This window comes from Suricata suricatta, chromosome 14, assembly GCF_006229205.1.
Source record: "Suricata suricatta isolate VVHF042 chromosome 14, meerkat_22Aug2017_6uvM2_HiC, whole genome shotgun sequence".
In the NCBI taxonomy this organism is placed as follows: Eukaryota; Metazoa; Chordata; class Mammalia; order Carnivora; family Herpestidae; genus Suricata; species Suricata suricatta.
The window spans coordinates 70,562,862-70,585,206 of NC_043713.1; the positions used below are offsets into that span (position 1 = coordinate 70,562,862).

At 48.2% G+C, this 22,345-nt stretch overlaps 1 protein-coding gene, 2 long non-coding RNA genes, 1 pseudogene and 2 gene segments (V, D, J or C); 5 read left to right on the forward strand and 1 right to left on the reverse strand.

Annotated features, from left to right (window-relative positions):
* The window catches only part of LOC115277681, a 9,047-nt gene extending 4,630 nt beyond the window's left edge, over positions 1 to 4,417 (forward strand). Inside the window, 1 exon segment of the C gene segment in view lies at positions 4,084 to 4,417. Coding sequence covers positions 4,084 to 4,251 — 168 coding nt within the window.
* The window catches only part of LOC115277674, a 47,463-nt pseudogene extending 37,498 nt beyond the window's left edge, over positions 1 to 9,965 (forward strand).
* The window catches only part of LOC115277665 (immunoglobulin lambda-1 light chain-like), a 653,789-nt gene extending 636,889 nt beyond the window's left edge, over positions 1 to 16,900 (forward strand). For 8 of the 10 annotated variants that reach the window (XM_029921983.1, XM_029921984.1, XM_029921977.1 and 5 more), the window contains exons 3-4: positions 14,438 to 14,475; positions 16,415 to 16,900. In XM_029921983.1, coding sequence (XP_029777843.1) covers positions 14,438 to 14,475; positions 16,415 to 16,734 — 358 coding nt within the window. In that variant the 3' untranslated portion in view covers positions 16,735 to 16,900. Of the gene's footprint in view, positions 1 to 14,436; positions 14,476 to 16,414 lie in introns of all 10 variants that reach the window. The other 2 variants (XM_029921980.1, XM_029921982.1) reach the window with 1 other exon arrangement.
* The window catches only part of LOC115277666, an 869,742-nt gene that overhangs the window by 826,690 nt on the left and 20,707 nt on the right, over positions 1 to 22,345 (forward strand).
* LOC115277683 lies at positions 6,497 to 18,144 on the reverse strand. The gene is made up of 2 exons (XR_003902472.1): positions 17,961 to 18,144; positions 6,497 to 7,000 (listed from the first exon to the last, which is right to left on the reverse strand). It is a non-coding gene; the product is annotated as an uncharacterized LOC115277683 (long non-coding RNA).
* Positions 18,305 to 22,138, forward strand: LOC115277684. Its single transcript, XR_003902473.1, has 3 exons — positions 18,305 to 18,435; positions 19,324 to 19,441; positions 21,673 to 22,138. It is a non-coding gene; the product is annotated as an uncharacterized LOC115277684 (long non-coding RNA).

A 22,345-nucleotide genomic window follows, 5' to 3' on the forward strand; every position in this document is an offset into this window, starting at 1 on the left:
AAAACTGAGAGCATTCCCCCTGAGATCAGGAACACGACAGGGGTGCCCACTCTCACCACTGTTGTTCAACATAGTGCTGGAAGTTCTAGCATCAGCAATCAGACAACAAAAAGGAATAAGAGGCATCAGAATTGGCAAGGAAGAAGTCAAACTTTCCCTTTTTGCAGATGACATGATACTCTACATGGAAAACCCAATCGACTCTATAGTTTTCATCATATAAGTCTTTTACATCCTTGGTTAGGTTTACCCTCCTACACTGTTGGTGGGAATGTAAACTGGTGCAGCCACTCTGGAAAACGCTGTGGAGGTTCCTCAAAAAACTATCCATAGAACTCCCTTATGGCCCAGCAATAGCACTGCTAGGGATTTACCCAGGGGATGCAGAAGTGCTGATGCATAGGAGCACATGTACCCCAATGTTCATAGCAGCAATGTCAACAATAGCCAAAACATGGAAAGAGCCTAAATGTCTATCACCTGATGAATGGATCAAGAAGATGTGGTATATATACACAATGGAGTACTACATGGCAATAAGAAAGAATGAAATATGGCCATTTGTAGGAAAGTGGGTGGACCTCGAGGGTGTCATGCTAAGCGAAATAAGTCAGGCAGAGAAGGACAGATACCATATGTTTGCACTCATAGGCCTAACAGGAGAACAGAAGAAACCTAATGGAGGACCAGGGGGAGGGGAAGAGGGAAAGAGAGTTGGGGAGAGAGAGGGACACAAAACTTGAGAGACTACCGAATACTGAAAACGAACTGAGGGTTGACAGGGAAGGGGGAGGGGGGAAAAGAGATGGTGGTGATGGAGGAGGGCACTTGTGGGGAAGAGTACTAGGTGTTGTATGGAAACCAATTTGACAATAAACTATTAAAAATATTTTTAAAAATCTTATGTGCACATCTTAAATACAGTCATGGCCAAATAGTCCTGCTGCTGAGGTGAATAATGCTGGATCGAAATGCAACAAAGTATCTTCCAATGTAAATAAACTAATTTGGGAGATCAAATCAAATTTGGCAAAGCCTGAGGATTCTTACTGTCATAAACTCTTAGAGTATGGGTTGGGTGTTTATTTTTCTTTTTCAAAGTATTTTAATTGTATTTTGTATTATGGTAGGACATTAGAACACGGAGGGTGATTCAGTAAGGAGAAAGCATTCTGGGATGGCTCCAGACCTCTGGCATGGAGATAAATCTGCAGAAGTGAGGACAATGCAGGAAAGCAAGTTTACAGGGAAATGTAAGCAGCTTTAGATGGGCCCTGTTAGTTTGGAGGTGTCAGAAAGGCATTCAAGTGGAGATATGTTCAGTAGGCAGAATCTGTGAAAATAGAGCCAAAAAGAGAGGGCAGGGCTGGAAATAGGGATGTAAGATCACTAGAAAGTCATCTGAGTGCATGGTATGGACCAAAGGCAGAAATATTGGAAGAGCGCAGGGAGAGTGGGATTCTGGGTGGTGGCCTGGGGATCAGCAACCTTGCAGGAGCCAGGAAGAAAGAGAAGTCATAGGAGAAGGAAAGTGGGCAGTCTTGGACACCAAAGAGAGGAGTCACCAGAAAGAAGGGGCCTCTTGCAGAAATATGGGGAAGGATTTCAAACTTGACCTAGATGAGGACCTAATTGGCCTTGACCTAAGTGTTTTCAGGGATAGAGAGGGGTAAGAGCCAGGGGAGGCTCCACCACCATGTCCCAACATGTGAAATAGTGCCTGGCAGATGGATGCTTGGGAGACACTTTTAGACAGATGGACAGATGATGGGTGGATGGATGGATAGATGGGCAGACAGACAGACAAGTAGACAGAAAGACAGTGGTCTGAGAGATCAGAGAAGGCTTCATTAAAGAGATGGAACTGAACTGTGTATCACTGTATGGAACAAAGGGAAGTGGTCTCTATGTGGAAGCATGGTGAGTCATTGACCCAATGTCCATGGACCACTTCCAGGGAGGATACTGACTAGCTGGATCATTGGAAATTGTAGGGAAGGAACCCTCAGAAGCCCTAAAATCATGTCAGTAAAGGTAGGGCAGATCTAAGCCAGCTCGGAACTTACTCTGCCACACCATATGACCCCCTGAAGGGATGCAGCAGTGTCTTGATTAGTACCGAGGATTCAGTGGTGACTAGGACAGCATCAAAACAGAGAGGAAAGGACATATACTGGATAGCTCCAAAGTCATGAGTGGTGTCTGCTTTGGACAGGGGGTCTGGCATGGGGATGTCTCTGGGCCATGAACCCCAAGTATTCCCTGGCCTCTGGGAGGCTGGCTTCCCACCCACTCTGCCCCAGAATGCAGCCCTGCCCACTGCAGCCCTGTGCCTGTCATGCCCAGCAAGTTCCTTCTCTCACTTGGTCCCTGGGAGGCAGGACCCAGGTGCTGACCCAAGGGGTTTTGGTCTGAGCTTCAGTCACTGTGGTATATCTTTGGTGGCGGGATTCACTTGACTATCCTAGGTAAATGGCTCTCACCAACATTCCCAACCTGTTCCACCCCTCTGTTGTCATGGGAAAGTCATTTTTTTTCTGTCTGGGACTTCTTCCCTTCTGCCCTCCTGACCATAAGGACCGACCCCACTCCCACCCCACCCTGAACGTTTTTCCTTTCTCTATGGGATCTGAAGGAGGCTTGTTGGTCTTGGAGTAACCAGGAGGAAGGATCCCAATGGCAGGAGTAGCCAAGTTCAGAGTCCAACACTCTGACACAGCCAGGACACTGGGGGCTCAGGCTGCATAGGGGGCTCCTTCACTTCTAGAGCAGACACCCACAGGATAGCCAGAGGTTGGTTCTGACTAGAAGCAGTAGGGCAGCCTTTGAGACAGTCTCTGAGTCCTCAGAGCCTCTTTTGAGGGCTCCATGGTCATTCAGGCTAGAAGGGCCATACAGGAGGCTGGATTATGGCTGGGGCTCTGACTCCAGCCCCTGGGCACATAGAGAGGCAGCTTGAGGGGAGACCAGTGGGGGGTGAAAAGGCAGGTCCAGATTGCTTTCAGGGTCTCTGCTAGGCTGTGAAGATGCAGGGACACAGAGACATGGGAGATGTAAGGTAAGGTAACCAGAAGCACGGCCTTCCAAGGATGTTGGTCAGAAAGGAGTGGGTCCCAAAGGCAGTCTTTTCAGTCCTTGCAGCCCCATAATCCCAGGGCCTGGGTGTCTCACTTGTCCAAGGGCTGGCCTTTTACCATCCTCAAAGGGCACACTAGACTTAGGAGATGACCAAGTAGAGAGTGAATAGGGGGTTTAGAGCTACACAGCAGCCCCTTAAAGTCAGGAGTAGTTAGAGATACTGAGGTGGGTGTGGGACTTCTGTGATCTTTGTCTGCAGGGGACAGTCCCTAAGAAAACAGCCAAGTGTCCTGTGACAGGAGCAGGCAAGATGGAGGAGATAAAGAGGCTTATAGTCCCCAGATTACCCGGGAGAACTGAGGCCAAACAGGGACAGAGCTGTTACCAAGGAAGACAGGAGGCTCCATGCCTCACTGTGTGCAGGGCTTAAAGCTTCCATACACACTATCAGGATTGACCTATAACAGACTCCAGTTCACAGGGGATGTATGTGAATCCAGAAAAATTAAGTGATATGGGGACCAGATGCTGGCCTGATGAATCTGGAGGTCAGGGCCAGATTCTGAACTTAGACACCAGAAACCAGGAAAGGGCTGAGGGGACAGACTACCCTGGTCATGCACAGGGAAACTGAGGTTGCAGATGTACCTTGCACACACTTAGGAAAGGTGATATGGAAGGGCTTCTGGGAACATGGGAGGCTGCCTGCTATCCAGAGCTGGAGTGGAAAGAAGGGTTCCCTGGGTAAACAAGCATGGCCACCATGGGAACAATCACAGAGGGTATAGATGGAGGAAGAGCTGCCCAATGCTTGGACTCTCCCTGCATCTCTGACCCTCTCCACTTTGCACGGGTCAGCCAAAGTCCACGCCCTCAGTCACGCTCTTCCCACCCTCCCCTGAGGAGCTCAATGCCAACAAGGCAACCCTAGCGTGCCTCATCAGTGACTTCTACCCCAGTGGTTTGACAGTGGCCTGGAAGGCAGATGGCACCTCTGTCACCCAGGGCGTGGAGACCATCAAGCCCTCCAAACAGAGCAACAACAAGTACGCGGCCAGCAGCTACCTGAGCCTATCATCTGACCAGTGGAAATCTCGCAGCAGATTTACCTGCAAGGTCATGCATGAGGGGAGCACCGTGGAGAAGAATGTGGTCCCCGCAGAATGCTCTTAGGTCCCCAAGACTGTCAGGGATGGGAGTCTTCCTCATCCAGACACTGCTTCCCAAGCTCACCAGGTAACCCTGAGAACCAATCCCTGGATCGGTTCAGACCAGGAAGGTCACACACCCTTCCTGTTTCTACTTGTGCTCAATAAAAAACTTATCATTTATCATTCAACATTTCTAATGTGAATTTTCTGTCTGATTGTATCTGGGTTAAAAGCTTAGTAATTAAGACAAGGGACAGTAATGACATGAGATTCTATCTAACCACCGTCCACTCAACCCTAAAAGGACCCCATTATGACCATCACTCCCCTCTCTCCCTCCCTCTCCCCCTTCAGTCCATGGTTCGTTTTCAGTATTCAATAGTCTCTCATGATCTTGGTCATGGTGGGGGGCCTTTGTGGGGAGAAGCACTGGGTGTTATATAGAAACCAATTTGACAATCAACTATTAAAAAAATAAAATTTAAAAATAAAATTTTAAAAAAAGGACCCCATTGACTCTCCATCCCCTTGGGAGCAACCCAGAGTAGGAAATAGTCCTGCATCCTGCAGGATGCAGTCCTTGCCACTTGGAAAGGGAGAAAAGTTGAAAGAGGGGGACCGGGGGGGTGCTATAGGGTATCAGGGAGGAATGAAGAGGGTCCCAGGAGCCAGCAGTGGGCAGAAACAATGATAAGGAAAAAGGAGATCCTTGAGCAGAAAAAATGGTCTTTAGATAAAAAGGTTAAATTCCCAGTTCCATACAAGTGACCCAGAGGGGAGAGAAAGTACCAAATGAGGGGTCCATGGTTGGCCTGTTAGCTGGGAAACATTGAATGCTTTGAAGAGTGAATCATAGAGGTATGTTTCAAAACTTTCACAATGCATGTTAGGTGAGTAAAGATGCTAACAAGGCCTACAGAGAAAGTTTCACATCTTATAGCCTAACCCTTCCTGAACCTAGTTAACTCTCCCAACCAACTTAGGAAGCCCTGGAACACTCTTCAAGAAAGCAGTGTTCACCGGCACTAGTGCTAGGAACTTGAGGTCAGGATTAGACACAAGGACAAACAGTGTATGTCCTGATGGGCCTGGATCAAGGTCAGGCCCAAAGGGACTAAGTGGGGGCTGGGACCTCAATCATGAATAGGCTCATCATCTGAACTGAGATCAAGGGGAGAGTTATTTTGTGGTTAGGTTATAGATGAAGTCGATGATATTGGCGTGCTTGTGGTGGGGACATGGAGAACTGAGTAAATGACAAAGAACAATATCCTGGGCACATAATGGGCATCCAATGATTGTAATGAAGAGAGGGAGCCAATTTGAAATCGGGAGTATAGTTCAGCTGGTACAGACCAGCTCAGGCAGAGTCAGTGTGGCCTGAGGGCTACAGCAATGTCAGGGTCCCCTTCTCCAGGTACTCAGGGCCCATAGAATCTTCTATTGCATGAACCTCCTTCACTAACTGTGGCTCAATCCTGAGTGCACCTGTGACCTGGCATCAGGGACACACTCAATCCCAGGTCACTGATGCAGGTGACCTTGGTCTTGCAGAGGCAGAGGCACAACCAGCCCCCTATCTATGTCTCCAGCTAATCAGGGACAAGCAGTTGCCTTAACCAGACCTGCAAGGGAGCTAGGTTAACCCAGGAACAGAACCTACAAACCCCAGGAGTTCACATCTGGGACAGAGCAAGGGACCCTTTAGACTTTTATCCCAGCCACTCTGGCCCTAGGAAAGCCTAAGAGGGAGAAGGAAGATTAAGGGGTCCTAGGATCCCACAATACCTGCAGGCCACAAGTCATGGATCTGAGTGCTGAGGCCCAAGTGAGGGAGAAGGCCACCCTGGTCTACCTCATACCCATGATCCTACTGTAGAATGCCAAATCCATCTCACTTCTGGTACTTCCCCACACTATCATCTATCTGTTCTTGTAAGTTGTTTGTAAGTGTACATTGAGTTAAAATAAAAATACCAAACCAGGGAGACAGACGAATAAGAATACCTCCATGTACCCATCAACCAGGTCCCAATCTATCAATTCACTGATGAGGTTGACACACCAATAAAATAGTTGCTCTCTTATGCAATATTTGGAAACAAATTCCGGAGACCATAGCTTTTTATCAATAATGATCTCATCTGTGTACCAGAGGTAAAGGCCTAAACAGAAACTAAAGTAGCATGATCAAACCAAAGTATAAACTGTGAGTAAATCCTTAACAACCAAAATACTTATCATCAAGGACCTTAACTTGTCACAGGTGATTTCATGGAATTATATTGTTGATGCTATTGTTATTTTGGGGTATTTACTTTTTTCTTTTGGGTATTGAATAACATTTGACACTGTGGTTGGGGTGTGTGTCTTCAGAATCTCCCAAATCACTCTAATTTTCCTTGCAAGGAAGGGGCTTCAGGGGCTGAGCAGCTGGTCCTGGGACTCTCCCAAGGTGGGGATGCAGCCATGACCTCCCAGAGTTGTGTCTGAGCCATTTCCATTCTCTCTCTTTCCTCTTCCTACAAAAGGCTTCTGGCATCAGATCCTTCACGAGGTCCAGTTTGCACATTGTCAGCATCACCTCCTAGGACAGTTGGCTACTTTGCATCAAAGGACCCATGTCAAGTGGACCTTTTTAGGTAGCATTAGCTGCTTTGATGTTCAGTGACTCCATCCAACAGATAGGAAGGGTGCATCATGGCAATATCTCATTTCTGTGTTCCTTCTCCTGTGAAGGCTGCAATGTACCCATGTGGGGAGTGGCTTTCCTGTGTAAGGAAAAAAAGAAATGTGTGCTGTTCCCTGTTCTTCCCCACTTTACAGGATGATGACCTGCTCCCTCCACCCTCCCCTGCTAACGTGTCTATATTTGGAGGCCTGATACATGCTGTGAATGACCCAGATAGGCTTGATGAAATGCATGACTTTCTCCACTATATATATGAAATGTGGCTACATCTGTGGACATTAGTCAGTAGGACCCTCTGCAGGTGCCTCCTGGGTATACCCCACATTATCTGATGTACAACACATTCTATTTCACTTGTGCCTACCTGCCCCAGGCCTATATTTGATCACAGATGCCAGTTCTATTTCATGGCCAATGGAATTTAAGACTCCTTGAAAGAAGCAGAGCATCAGTCACACAGCAGACCATTCCCTAGAATAGGACCAGATAGGGGTTTGGCTGGGGCTAGTCCCGATGTCACCTGGACACAGGCTGGCATGTTCCACAGGACCAGGACTGACTTTACTTGGAACAGTCTCAAACTAGGACCTCCCCTGGAAAAATAAGGCTCTGCTCCCTGAAGTGATGATTGGGGGCATAGGAAGTTTCCAGTAGCCCATACACACAGAGCAATCTGTTTTTCCCTGGAGCTAAAGGTTTGGGAGGAAGGGTACATCCTCTGTCCTCACCTCACGGTCTCACCATGGAATTGCGATTATTTGAGCATACAGAGAAGTGATTTCCTGTTCAATTCCATAGATCCTTACTCACGGTGACACAGAGGCTTTTAACAAACTGATTTCCATACCAGGAGATAAAGGTAGAAACAGCAGGTCAGATACTAACTTCCTTGGGAAGAATTGATTTCAAGGATCCTGTGGCTGCACACGTGGGGACATTGACATTGTTGTCTGCTAGGGGTTGTCTGCTGAGCAGACAGGAGCCTGGAGTAGTGTCCCCACTTCCTCCCTCACAGCTGCAGGTGGGGGGCCTAGGGGGCAGGCAAGGACTCCCAGGCAGTGGTTTTTGTATTAACCTGTATCACAGTGTTTTCTTTTTGGAGGAGGGACCCTGTTGACAGTCCTAGGTGAGTTTCATCTTCTCCCTCCTTTTCTGCTCTCCCAGATGTTTGGACAATTTTCTTCTGCTGCTTCTTTTTTCCTTCTGTGTCTTTTCTAAAGTTGATCACTCTTTCATCTGGGACTCTACTCCTTCCAAACCTGATCTCCTTTTCTTCCTCTAGATGCCTACTTGCTTCCTTCCTCATCACAGCCCCTCCCCTACTCTCTGAGAGGCAGGGGATACTTAAGATGACCTAAAAACTCATCTATCTGTCTGCCAGAACAATACTCAGTCCCATATGTGCTCTGTTCTGTCCACTCCTGTAAGTCTTCCTCTAGACTCCAAGATGTTCAGATCCCTCAGGGCCTCTCATCCTCCCAGAAGTGGGGAAATGAGAGACTCAAGGAGCACAGGACTGGAAGACTCTGGCTGGGGCACCAGAGCCATGGGACCAGGGAAGAATGCTTGCACAGCTCATCAGTTCAATCAATTAGTGTCCTCAATCACACTTGGGTTCTATGCTCTCTGGATTCTAGGTGGGAGCTACTGAGAGGTTATGGAGGGAATTTTTGGTTGGCCATGAGACAGAAGAGAACCCAAGGCAAAGGAAACAAGGAGAAGAGGATTTCCTAGGACAAGATGTGCTGGGTCGAGGGACCTCCTCCAGGACAGGCAGGACCTCCTCAGACAGGACAGGGCTCAGGACATTCAGGCCCCAAAGCTTGACACACCCATAACAATGTTGGAGGAGAGACTCCTGAGTGGATGCTGGGGTTGGTGACTCCACAGATACAGGAGACAAGGACAGCCCCTTGCCTACCAGGCACACAGCAATGCTAGGACAGCAGTCTCCCCGAGATAACTTCACACAAAGTGACCCCTCAGAGAAGCCCCAGCTCCAGCCTCGGAATAGCAAATTCACCTCTTAGAAAGCACCCACTAGCTAGACTAGATTCCAGCCTGGGGGCAGATGCTTTCTCCCCCTCAGGCAACCTTAAAGGATCTTTGTTAGATGGGCAGGGGCTGCAATGAGGGATCAGCAGGAATATGGCCCAAAAATAACCCCTCCCAGAAAGGGATGAGAGCCTAATACTGGATAGACAGACACTTGTGTGAGTACCCCTTAGAGATGGACCTGGCAAGGCATGACACAGGACAAACAGATTCCACAGGGAAAGATTAGGTGTCGAGCGCAATAAAACTCAGTAACATGGGAGCCTGCAGGCAAATAGGAAAGTGATGAGGACACATGAACCTGAAGAGGAACAAAAACCACAGGTGGGCTCAGATCTCCAACAGATGGGCACTCAGCTTCTCTCCAACAGAAGGTGAGTGACCCCATCATTGCTGACCAGAACTCAGGGAGCAAAGATCAACTGACGCCCAAACCTTCAACATGACAGAGCTGTACCTCACATCAGGATGGTGGTAGGAAGTGACCGAATAAACATGTGAACTCTGACTTCTTGCCTCTCCCAGCTCCACAGGTCAGCCCAAGTCTGCGCCCTTGGTAACACTCTTCCCACCCTCTCCCGAGGAGCTCAGCACCAAAAGGGCCACAATGATGTGCCTCATCAATGACTTCTACCCTGGCAGCTTGACGGTAGCCTGGAAGGCAGATGGCACCCCCATCACCCAGGTCATAGAGACCACCAAGCCCTCCAAACAGAGCAACAACAAATATGCAGCCAGCAGCTTACCTGAGCCTGTCACCTGACCAGTGGAAATCTCACAGCAGATTTGCCTGCCAGGTCACACATGAGGGGAGCACCGTGGAGAAGAATGTGGTCCCTGCAGAGTGCTCTTAGGTGCCCAGACACCTCTTCCCCAGGCCACTGTATAGCCCTGAGAACCAACCCTTGGATCAGTTCATACCAGGCAGGTCACAAACCCTCCCTGTTTCTACTTGTGCTCAATAAAGACTTTAGTGCTTATCATTGACATTTCTGGTGTGTATTCACTGTTTCTCCTTATTCTGGGTAAGCCTCAGTAATTAGGGATAGATGTATCAAGTGAGAACCTATTTACACATTTTCCCTGTGTGCTTGTCAGTTATGACCTGAAGAACAAATTGTCCTGTGGGCAACTCAAGGGTTGCAGTTCTTGTCCCCATGGGAATGGAGATGGGCCAAGTGAGACAGACTGGGGTCCCAGGGGGGATTAGGCAGAAACAAGGAGAGTTTGAGGGAAAATGGATCTGTTCAGATTTGCATGTCGTCAGTGAGGCTTAACGTCATTCTAGCACTGCCTGGAATATTAGTCATGAAAGTCTGGACACCTGACACATTACTTATGGTTGGGTTATGGAAGGAACAGGTGATGTCAAAATTCACAACATGTATGGGGTCACAGGGGAAGAGAGTGAGTAGGAAAAGGCACCATCCCAGACACATAAAGAGGTGTCAATGATTGCCTGAAAGACAGAGTCATTTCAAATTCAGGAGAAGAGTTAGGGCTAGTCAGACCAGCCAGAAGCCCATGGAATAGCCAAGCTTCCTAGTGGTTGCACAACCCAAGCACCTGGCCCCCAGGACTCTTCCAGCCTCCAACCCTATGGCTGTGTACAGAGTGTATCTGCAGCTTTGTGTCATGGGCACACTCACTGCAAGGCCTGAGGCACTCATGTCAGCCTCTCAGAGGTGCAGCCCATGCTCACTCTGCCAGTTCTCAAGTCCTAGGTTTGACAGATACCCTGTCTGAACCTCCAGTTCATAAATATTAGGGGCTGCCTTCACCAGACTTGCTGGAGTCAGGACTGCCCAGGGATAGAGCCTCCAAAGGCAGTGAGCCCTGGGGCAATAGTGGGTCAGAAGACAGGGGCCCCCAAGGAGATTTTTAGCAGCCCACAGTGCCCAAATCTACCTAGGAGATGATATAAACTTTGAGATCAACATCTGCATGAACGCATTTCACAAATGGAAAGCTAAAACCGCATGGAACAAGGGACCACTCAGGTCTCCCTCATCCTAATGGTCCTGCTAGGAAGAGTAACATAATACCCCTAATACCCCCTACCCAGAGACACTGCCACTCCTAAATAAACTCCTCCATTGATTGTTTGAAGTGTTTATTATGAACTACACAAACTAAAGAGACAGAAGGCAAGGAAGAAATCCTGTGTTCCCATAAACCACTTGCCAGAGTCTCAAGAAACCTAGTCAGAGAAGACTCCTCACTTATGCATAATTTTGAAGCAAATCCAAGATCATACCATTTATTATGTATATAATTCATGAACTGGAAAGACAGGATCTGAGCTACAAGTACAATATCATTACCAAATCTAAGCAGAAACCATAGGAACTTCTTTTTTAAATTTTTTATGCTTTTTATTTATTTTGGAGAGACAGAGAGAGACAGTATGAGCAGAGGAGGGTCAGAGAAAGAGGGAGACACAGAATCCGAAGACAGGCTCCAGGCTCTGAGCTAGCTGTCAGCACAGAGTCCGATGCAGGGCTTGAACCCATGAACCATGAGATCATGACCTGAGCCAAAGCCGGACGCTTAACCAACTGAGCCACCAGGGCACTCCAGGAACTTCTTAATAGCAAAAAAAGTACTCCATTTCTCATCAAAAGCCCCTAAGTGAATTCATGCACTTATATTTTTGATACTGCTTGTGGTGGCCTTATTTTCTTTTTATGAGTATTGAATAATATTTTACACTGTGATTGGTGGATGTGTCTTCAGATCTGTTGAATCTGTAAGAACCTATCCTATCACTCTGCTTTTCCTTCCAAAGAAATGGCTATGGGTCAGGGCTGCTGGCACTGGGACTCTCCCATGATAGGAATGCAGCCACAGCCTCCCAGATCTGTACCTGAACCATTCTGTCTGTTTTCTCTTCATGCAAAGGGCATCTGGCATCAGACATTTCAGGAGGTCCAGCTTGCACTTGGCAAACTCTCTTTCCAAGACTGTTGGCTACTTTGCATCAAGGGACCCAGGTCAAGTGGATCTTTTTAAGTAGCACTAGCTGTCTAGATGTTCAATGGCACCATCCATCAGATGAGAAGGATGCATCATGGCAATATTCCATTTCTGTCTTCCTTCTCTTGTGAGGGCTACAATGTGCCCATAAGGAGTGTGCCTTCATCTGCTCTTTATGCTCCCCATAGTGACCTTCATATCTAATGACAGAGGAAAATAAACTGTTCCTCTTCTTCCACCCTTTACAGAATGATCTGACCCCTCCATTTTTTCCTGCTGAATCATTATTGTTTGCTGACCTGGTGCACTCTGGACTTGACCCAATAAGCTTGGATGATGGCCTGGGGAAGACCACTAGACATGTTGGCAATGTAGCTGCACATTGCACCTCCAGGAAGGATTTCCCACGCACCAGGAGTATCCCAGCCCTCAATCAACCCTCAATAAAATGTCCCTTATTCGATCAGAATTCATGTTATCTGGTAATTTGGCTTTAACATTTTGGTCCAGAACTCAACCATCTTTAGTGAGGGGACATGATTCTTTTTGTCTCTTGGGAAAGTTGCCCAAATTAGGTATCCTCATGTTCTTGAGGGGCTGTTTTGCTCTCACTCAGAATTGCCAGGGAATATTCATGAACAGGAGAAAAAAGAAGACCATCCTCCACAATGTCTCTATGGTTTCCTTTCTGTGTGAACCATATTTAAAGCCAGTCATAGCTGCCCTCACTTATCTCAGGCCCCCATGATTTCTTGGATAATCCCTGAGTTTCTCTCTGGACCTAGCACCTCACTGACTACTACAAGCCCACCCACTGTCCTCTTCCTGCAGGCCCCCCACTCAGTACCAGGTTTTCCCTGGTTTCCTACCCCAAGTGGACATTCCCCATCATCACAGCCTAGAGCGTCCTCCCTCTCTCATGAGAATACTGCTCTTACCTACCCAGTAACAATGACCTGTCCATCTCCCACAGACTCCCTATCACACTCACTACAGGAGTGCCTGCCTGGGCACTAATCACTCACACCCACACTCCCACTGCTGGCACCTCCCCCACCAGTGTCTCTTAATTCATATTTGCATCCAAGGTCTCTGGGAGACAGACTCCAACTATGCCCTCTGAGACCCCTGCAAGGCTAGGCCAACCCATGACTCCACTGCTTGGGTTTGTGTGACCTGCCTCAAGGCCTCTGTTACAAATCAAGTCTCAGATTCTAGAAATGGGATGCCGAAAGGTTTTTCAACTGATTCATCTACTTAGGAGCTCAGTGTTGGACCTGATCATAACACACACAAGCACACACACAGGAAAGATCAGGAGAAGCTAGGGTAGAAGGTGTTACACAGGGAGCCAGGATATGACATGAACAAAGACAACTCCATCTCTGTCATTTCTACCAGATCCAGCCAGTAACAATAGAAGCCTCTGGGGATTCTTATCTAGGATAAGAGGCAAACTTATTACTGAATGAGGGATGTTTACACACTAATTGAGAGTAGATCAAGGAAGACAGACAGAGGTCTGGTTCAGTATTTCAATGTGTCACAGAAAGAAAGCCAAACCTGTGTGTCCCCTGTGTGAGCTCTGCAGGTTGCATCCCAAGGCCAGGAGGTAGGTGAAGGCCCTAGGTGTCAGAGACCCTCCTCATAATGTAAAGGTCCAGGGCAGATGTACAGTATGTGTCTTGCTTCATGGGATGACCCTGTGCTAGTGATGCTTCAGTATGTGGGACATGTGTGATTCTCACCGAGTTCAAGGGTCAGACACATATTCCCACACTTCAGTTTGGAAAGAAAATGTAGTGACAGCGTCCCCAACCACAGGGGCCCACCAGGTCTAGCCAGCTTACATTCAGCCCACATAGCCCTACAGCATGACAGGTGCCCTCACAAGGCTCAGGACAGGGCAAAGCAATGCCCATCTACTTTACCATCCAGAAGAACCAGACAAAGATTGGTATTTGGAAGTTCAGGGCCTAGAAAGGGATCTAAGTGCTAGGGAAAACATGATTCTCTTCACAACACTTCGCATTCCTGACCACAAACCTGCACAGGAAACACCTGTGCTGAGGATGTGGTGGCATATCCAGAACCCTCCCCACGAGTCCCAAGTCTGCAAAGGGCTCCAAGATCCATCACCGCTGCGCTGAAACAGCCCTGCTCACCCCTTCCACAATGACATCTTGACAAAGACGGAGAAGAGCACCCAGCACCTTCCTAAGGATGGCGTTAGCTGGGATTTCAGATACCATACTTGGAAAGGGTCTCTCCAAACCCTCCCCATGACAGAGGATGGAAGGAATCTGAACCCTCCATGAACTGAAATTCCAGGCCCCCAGGGGGCACCCCAGTCACCCACCCATCTGCCCGACCAGCGCCCGTGAAAAGGGGGCTGTGCTTTGGGTTTCCCATGCAGCTGCAGGTGGGCCTGGGTCAGAGGTGCAGGGGCTGACAGAGGGTTTATGTTCGAGGCCATGTCACAGTGTCCTGTTTTCGGCGGAGGGACCCATGTGACCGTCATTGGTGAGTCTTCCCCGTTTCCCCCCTCCTTCGGATCAAGTGTACAATTTTGGGTAATTTTTTCCTGCTTTCTACTGTGACTTGGGCTCAGGCTGAAGGTCTGTGGGATCTGTAAGTTTTGCCCCTTTGGTCTGACCCTCATTGCCTCCACCCATCCCATCTTTTCGGAGCCTGGTCAGGGCTACAGGGATCTGTCTCTGTGAACACTTCATGATCTAGACCTAAACTCAGGCCTCATTGTGGCTCTAGCTTTCCCCCCATGGGACCCTTCTCTGGACTCAGGAGTGGTCAGCTCCCCAGTCAGGGTTTCTGGGCTACTAGAGGTGAGGAGAATTGAGGGGTGAAGGGCAGGTGACTGGGTGTTCAGGCTGCCAAAGGTACCATGCTATGTGGGAAGGATTCTGGGGATGGCTCAGGAACTGGGTTTTATTCATGTGGGGTCCAAGGCAAACAACTGCCTGAAGCACAGTGCAGAGAATCTTGGTCTGGAGACCTGGAGACATGGAAGAGGAAGTGGGCCAAGGGGGCCAAGGAAGAGAGGTGTACATCAAAGAAGGGGGCCCTGGGTGCTGGGATATTCCACCTCCACAAGGACAGTCAGAACACCAGCAACAGGACAGGTCTCAGGACACTCAGGCAGCAAAGGTAAATGCCTTCACCGCCACAGAAAATCCTCCTGACCAGACAGATATGTAGGGCCAAGTTTCCAGATAGAGACAGGTGACAGGGACAGGTCCTTCCAGGTACTCACAAATCTGATGGCAGACAGACCCCCAAGAAACTTCACAGAACAGGGAGACACTTCAGAACAGACGTAGCTCATCCTTAAAACTCTGTTCCAAGAGTCTGAGGAGAATTGAGGAGTGAAGGCAAGGAAGTGAGGCACTTGGGCTGCAAACAGGGCCATGGGATGTGGGAAGGATTCTGGGGATGGCTCAGGCATAGCATTCTGTCTCCAGCTTGTCCCAGATGGAGGTGTGCTTGAAGCACAGTGAGCAGACCATTGATCTGGGGACTTGGAGACATGAAGGTGGAAATGGACCAGGGGATCAAGGATAAGGCCGGTCATCAGAAGAAAATGGCCCCAGGGTGCTGGGGCCTTCCACCTCTAGAGGAACAGTAAGGACACCAAGATCAGGAAAGGTCTCAGGAGAGTACCCTGACAGGCAGCAAGGGTACATCTCTTCACAGCACACTAAGGGCATAGAGCTCTGTGAGCAAATACATGGGGTCAGAGTACCTGATGGGGACAGGTGACAGGGACTGTGACTGCCAGGCTTCCAGAAATGCTAAAAGTTTAGACAGATAAATAGAACCCCAGTAAACTTCACAGAAGAGAAAGACCCTTCAGAACAGACATGGTCTAACCTCAAAACTGAAAATTCACCTCACTTGAAAACTCTCCATCTACAGGATTCCCTAGAATCCAGCTCCAGGAACTTCCATTTCTAGTCCACTTAGAATCCCTGGGATGTGGGGGTCCCTGTTGGGAAGGGGCAATGCTGCAAGGATGGTGTGAAGGGGTCTGGGGACATAACCTACTTTTCAAATGGTAACACAGCACTACAACCAGGACAGACCAGCTATTGGGTAACTGGGTAAGCAACCTGGGGGTTATTGGCAGTGACACCATTGTCCAGGACAGACAGATTTGCAAGAAAAGGCAGATCTCAGGGCCAGTGCCAGTCAGTCACAGGAGGACATGTGACCTGGAGAGAGTCTGAGACCATGGAAGGACCCAGACTCTACAGAATCTGGCAGTCAGATTCATTCCAACAGAAGGTGAGTGACCCTACTCATGGCTTGCCTGACCTCAGGGAGCTGGGGCCACTTTAGGCCCAAGCCATGGACATGAAAGACCTGTTTCCCACATCAGGACTGAGGTAGGAGCTTCAGCCATGGACACCTGAATTCTGACTGACTCCTCTTGCCCAACCTACAGGTCAGCCCAAGTCAGCCCCGACAGTCATGCTTTTTCCACCCTCCTCTGAGGAGCTCAGTGCCAAAAAGGCCACCTTGGTGTGCCTCATCAGTGACTTCTACCCCAGCGGCTTCACAGTGGCCTGGAAGGCAGATGGTACCACTGTCACTCAGGGCGTGGAGACCACCAAGCCCTCCAAACAGAGCAACAACAAGTACGCAGCCAGCAGCTACCTGAGCCTGTCACCTGACCAGTGGAAATCTCGCAACAAATTTTCCTGCCAGGTCACGCATGAGGGGACCACTGTGGAGAAGAATGTGGCCCCTGCAGAGTGCTCTTAGGTCCTCGAATCTGTCAGGGATGGGGGACTTCCTCATCCGGACACTGCTTCCCTAGCTCACGATGTACCCCTGAGACCCAACACCTGGGTCAGTTCCGACCAGGAAGGTCACAAACTCTCCCTCTTTCTATTTGTGCTCAATAAAGAACTTATCTTTTATCATTCAACATTTCTGATATGAATTCTCTGTCCAGTTATGTCTAGGCTAAAGGCTTAGTAATTAAGACAAGGGACAGTAATGAAATGAAATTTTATCTAACCATCATCTAATCAACTAACCCTAAAAGTACCTCATTGACTCTGTATCACCCTGGGAGCAACCCAGAGTAAGAAATAGTCCTGTGGCACCACAGATGCAGTCTTTTCTACCTGGAAAGGGAAAGAAGCTGAGTGAGAGGGATCAGGGGGGCCTGTATGGTATCAGAGAGGAATGAGAAGGGTCCCAGAAGTCAGCAGTGGACAGAAACAACAATAAAGGGAAGGAGTTCATTGAGAAGAAACACTGTTCTTTAGGAAAATGGGTTAAATTCCCAGTTCTATACAAGTGACCCAGAGGGGAGAACAAATACCAAATGATGGGTCTATGGTTGTTCCGTTTGCAAAGAGCCATGGAAAGCTTTGAACAATGAATCTTAGAAGTACCTTTCTCAAACTCAAATTAGTTAGGTGAGTAAATAAGGCCTATAGAGAAACAGTTTCACATCTTGTAGCCTAACCCCTCCTGAACTTTGTTGACTCTCACAATCAACTCAGGAAGCATTGGAACACTCCAAGATAGCATTGTTTACCTGCACTAGTTCTGGGAACTTGAGGTCAGGCTTAGGCACAAGGACACCAAGTTTATATTCTGATGGACCAGAGCCAAAGTCAGGCAAAAAGTGACACTAGCTGGGCCTGGGGCCCCAATCATGAGGAGACTCATCATCTAAACTGATCTAAACTGATATCAAGGAGTTAATTGATGGATATGTTATAGATGAAGTCGATGACAATGACCAGCATGTGGTGGAAACATGGAGAAATGACAAAGGACACCATCCTGGATACATAATGGGCTTTCAATATCCCAAAGAGAGGGAGCCAATTCCAATTCAGGAGTATGCTCTGGCTGGTGCAGACCAACTCAGGCAGACTGATGTGGTCTGAGGGCTACAGCAAAATTAGAATCCCCTTTCCCAGGTACTCAGAGTCCACAGAGCCTCCTATGATGAAGCATCCCTCACTCACTGTGTGGCTTAATCCTGAGTGCACCTATGGCTTGTTATCAGGGTCATACTCAATCCCAGGTCACTGAAGCATGCAAGGTTGGTCTCCCAGAGGTGCAGACACAGCCAACCTCCTGTCTAAGTCTCCAGCTCATCAGAGACAAGCAGCTACCTTTACCAGATCTGCAAGGGAGTCAGGTTGGCTTAGGAACAGAACCTACAAACCCCAGGAGTTCTGAGATCACAATGGGGCAGAGCACAGGGACCCCTTCAAATTTTATCCCATCTCTCCTGCCCTTGGAAAAAGCCTAAGAGGAAGAAGAAAGATTAGGGGGTCCAAGGATCTTACAATGCCTGCAAGCCACAAGTCATGGATCTAAATTCTGAGACCCAAATGAGGGGGAAGGCCAACCAGGACTACTTCTTGTCCATAGCCCAGCTGTAGAATACCAAATTCACCTTACCTCTGGTACTTCCCCACACTATCATCTGTTCTTGTAAGTTTCTTGTAAGTGTGCATTAAGGAAATATGAAAACACCAAAATAGGGAGACAAAGGAATAAGAATACCTCCATGTTCCATCAACCAGCTCCCAATCTATCAATTCCCTGATGATGCCTATGCAACAACAAAAATAATTGTTCTCTTAGTAATATTTGGAAACAAATTCCAGATATCATATCTTTTTATCAATAGCTATTTCATCTGTGTACCAGAAGATCACGGCCTAAACAGAAACTAAAGTAACAAGATCAAACCAACATATAAACTGTGACTAAATCCTTAAACACCAAAATATTTATCACCAATACCTCAAACTTGTCACGAGTGAATTCATGGAGTTTTATTGTTATTTGGTAGTATTTCCTTTTCTCTTTCTGAGTATTGAATAACATTTGACACTGTAGTTGGGGTGTGTGTTTCAGATGTGTTGAATCTGTAAGAATCTCCCTAATCACTCTAATTTTCCTTGCAAGGAACGGGCTTCAGGGGCTGAGCAGCTGGTCCTGGGACTCTCCCATGGTATGGTTGCAGCCATGGCCTCCCAGAATTGTATCTGAGCCATGCTCTCTGCTTCTTCTTCCTGCATAGGGCTTCTGGCATCAGATCCTTCACGAGGTCCAGTTTGCACATTGTCAGCATCACCTCCCAGGACAGTTGGCTACTTTGCATCAAAGTACCCAGGTCAAGCGGACCTTTTTAGGTGGCATTAGCTGCTCTGATGTTCAGTGACACCATCCACCAGATGAGAGGGTGTGTCATGGCAATATTTTATTTCTGTATTCCTCTTCTGTGAGGGTTCAATATACCCATGTGGGGAGTGCCTTTTATGTGTAGGGAAAAGAAGAAATGTGCACTGTTCCCTGTTCTTCCCCACTTTTCAGGATGATGACCTGCTCCCTACACCCTCCCCTGCTGACTCATTCCTATTTTGTGTCATGCTACATGCTGGAATTGACAAGACTGGCTTGGCAAATGTGTGCAGTTGTCTACTATGTACAGGTAATGTGGCTGCATCCGTGGACCATTAGTCTAGTGGGAGCCTCTTCAGGTGCCTCCTGGGTGACTCACATGACCCAATGTGATCTCTACAGCTCCTGCTATTGATAGAAAACATATTCTCTTTCCTCTTGTGCCTACCCACCCCAGGCCTGAAATTGACTACTGATGCCAGTTTCATTTCATGATGGATGGCATTTAAGGCTCCTTGAAAGAAGCAGAGCAACAGTCACACAGCAGACTGTCCCCTAAAATGGGACTAGATAAGGATATAGCTGGTCTTATTGCCAAAGTCACCTGGACACAGGCTGACTTGTCCCACAGGAGCAAGACAGATGTCACTTGGGATAGTCACAAACTAGGATATCCCCTGGGAAAATAAGGCTGAGCTCTCTGAAGTGATATTTGGGGGCATAGGAAGTTTCCAGTGGCCCATACACACAGACCAACCTTCTGTTCCCTACAGAGTAAGGTTTGGGAGGGAGGGCCCACCATCTGCCCTCACCTCATGGTCTCACCAAGGAATTAGGATTTTTTGAACATACAGAGAAGGGATTTCCTCTTCATTTACATAGATCTTTACTCAGGGTGACACAGAGACCCTCCAAAACTCATTCCAACTCCTAGAAGTTAGAGGTAGAATTAGCAGATTAGGTACCAACTTTCTTTGGAAGACATGATTCCAAGCATCACCTGGCTGCACACGTGGGGACACTGACTTTGTTATCTGCTGGGGAGGATGGCATGTGAACCCCCTGCTGAGCATACACCAGCAATGCAGCAGTGTCCCCACTTCCTCCCTCACAGCTGCAGGTGGGGGCTAATGGGGTGGGCTGAAACTCCCAGGAAGTGGTTTTTGTATTAGCAGGTATCACAGTGTTTTATTTTGGCGGAGGGACTTGGCTAACCGTCCTAGGTGAGTCTCATCTTCTCCCTCTTTCCCTGCTCTTCCAGACATTTGGGAAATTTTCTACTATCTTTTTTCTTTCTGTGTCATTTCTCAACTTGGTCACTCTTTCATTGGGGAACCCAGGCCCTGGGACCCTGATCTCCTTTCTTCCCTCTACAGACTGATCTGCTTGCTTTGTTGGTCATCACAGCCTCTCTCCTATTACCTAAGAGAAAGGGATGGTCAACATGTCCTAACAGCTCATCTCTCTGTCTTCCAGGGCTATCCTTAGTCACATTAGTGTTCTGTCATGTCTATTCCTGTAATGTTTCCTGTAGTACAACCTTGTTTCTGGGAGTCAGTAAGGTCCCCATATAAAAGAGAATAGAGAGCAGGGAGCACTGAGAGGGGTGACCATGTGGAGCATTTACAGGGACATGGTGCCCTCAGGGCCAAGGCTGAGGACACACACGACAAGGTTCAAAACAGGCCCCGGAGCTCAGGGACCCAGGGTCCAGAGTCAGTAATGATGCAGGTGGAGCTCCCTCAGGCTTAGTGGGGCTGCCATGTAGAGTCCTGAGCTGGCCTGGGGACTCAGGCAAACTTGCCAGAGGGACAATGGAGCTTGTAGGAGTAGATGCCAAAGAAAGGATCATGGAATGACAGGATATGACTGGATAGAGTCTTGAGTCCCTGCAGGACACACACCTGCAACAAAGAGAGGAGAATCTATGAAATGAAGGATCTAGTAATATGACCCATTTGCAGGAGATGGGGAGTTGGGATACAGAAACATTGAAATGAGAGAGATGGAAGGCTAGGAAGACAGACTCTGTATGATCAGCAAGGATCCTATCCCATCAGGGACAGCCCAGGTGAGACACATCTGGGTAAAAACAGACCTCTCAGAACAAAGACCTTCACTTCCCTAGCATAGAAGTGTCAGGTCAGATTGGTTCACAGGATGCGTTAACAGGAGGTTCATAGAGGTCACATCATTACCCTGAGCATGGACAGACAAACATAGAGCCAAGACAGACACTGTCAGAATATCAAAGGAGGCAAGAGCAGGACAGTGAGAGTTCAATGTCTGTGTAGGAGCGAAGGTTCCTGGAGAGTCTTGGGATGGGTGGTGACAGGTATCCATGTCAAAGGTTCCCACCACAAGTAGGGAGTTGACTGAGGACACTTTAACTTACCCTCCCTGGCATGGACCCGAAGAAACAGAGTGGGAACTGAGGGCGTGACTGGATGCTCAGGTACCTCTACCACAGGAAGACTGAGGTCAAGAGACTGCATGGTGGATGCTGAGCCTCTGACCTACTGCCCCTCCCCCACCCCACAGGTCAACCCAAGTCTCCCCCTTCTGTCATGCTCTTCCCACCATCCCCTGAGGAGCTCTGAACCAACAAGGCCACCCTGGTGTGCCTCGTCAGTGACTTCTACCCCAGTGGTTTGACGGTGGCCTGGAAGGTAGATGGCACTCCCATCACCCAGGGTGTGGAGACCACCGAGCCCTCCAAACAGAGCAACAACAAGTACGCAGCCAGCAGCTACCCGAGCTTGTCACCTGACCAGTGGAAATCTCGTAGCAGGTTTACCTGTCAGGTCACACATGAAGGGAGCACTGTGGAGAAGAATGTGGTCCCTGAAGAGTGCTCTTAAGTCCCTGAGACTGTCAGAGATGGGAGCCTTCCTCATCTAGACACCACTTCTCCAGCTCATCATGTACCCCTGAAAAACAACCCCTGGATAAGCTCAGATCAGTAAGGTCATACACTCTCCCTGTCTCTACTTGTGTTCAATAAAGACTTTAGCACTTATCACTGATGTTTCTGATGTGCTTCTCTATTCATTGTGTCTCTGGGGTAAACCTCAGTAATAAGAGAGGGACACTTATGAAGTGAGAACCTATTTACCCATTTTCCTTGTGTGCTTTTCAGCCATGACATGAGGAACAAATTGTCCTGTGAGCAACTCAAGGGTTGCAGTCCTTGACCCCATGGGAATGGAAAAGG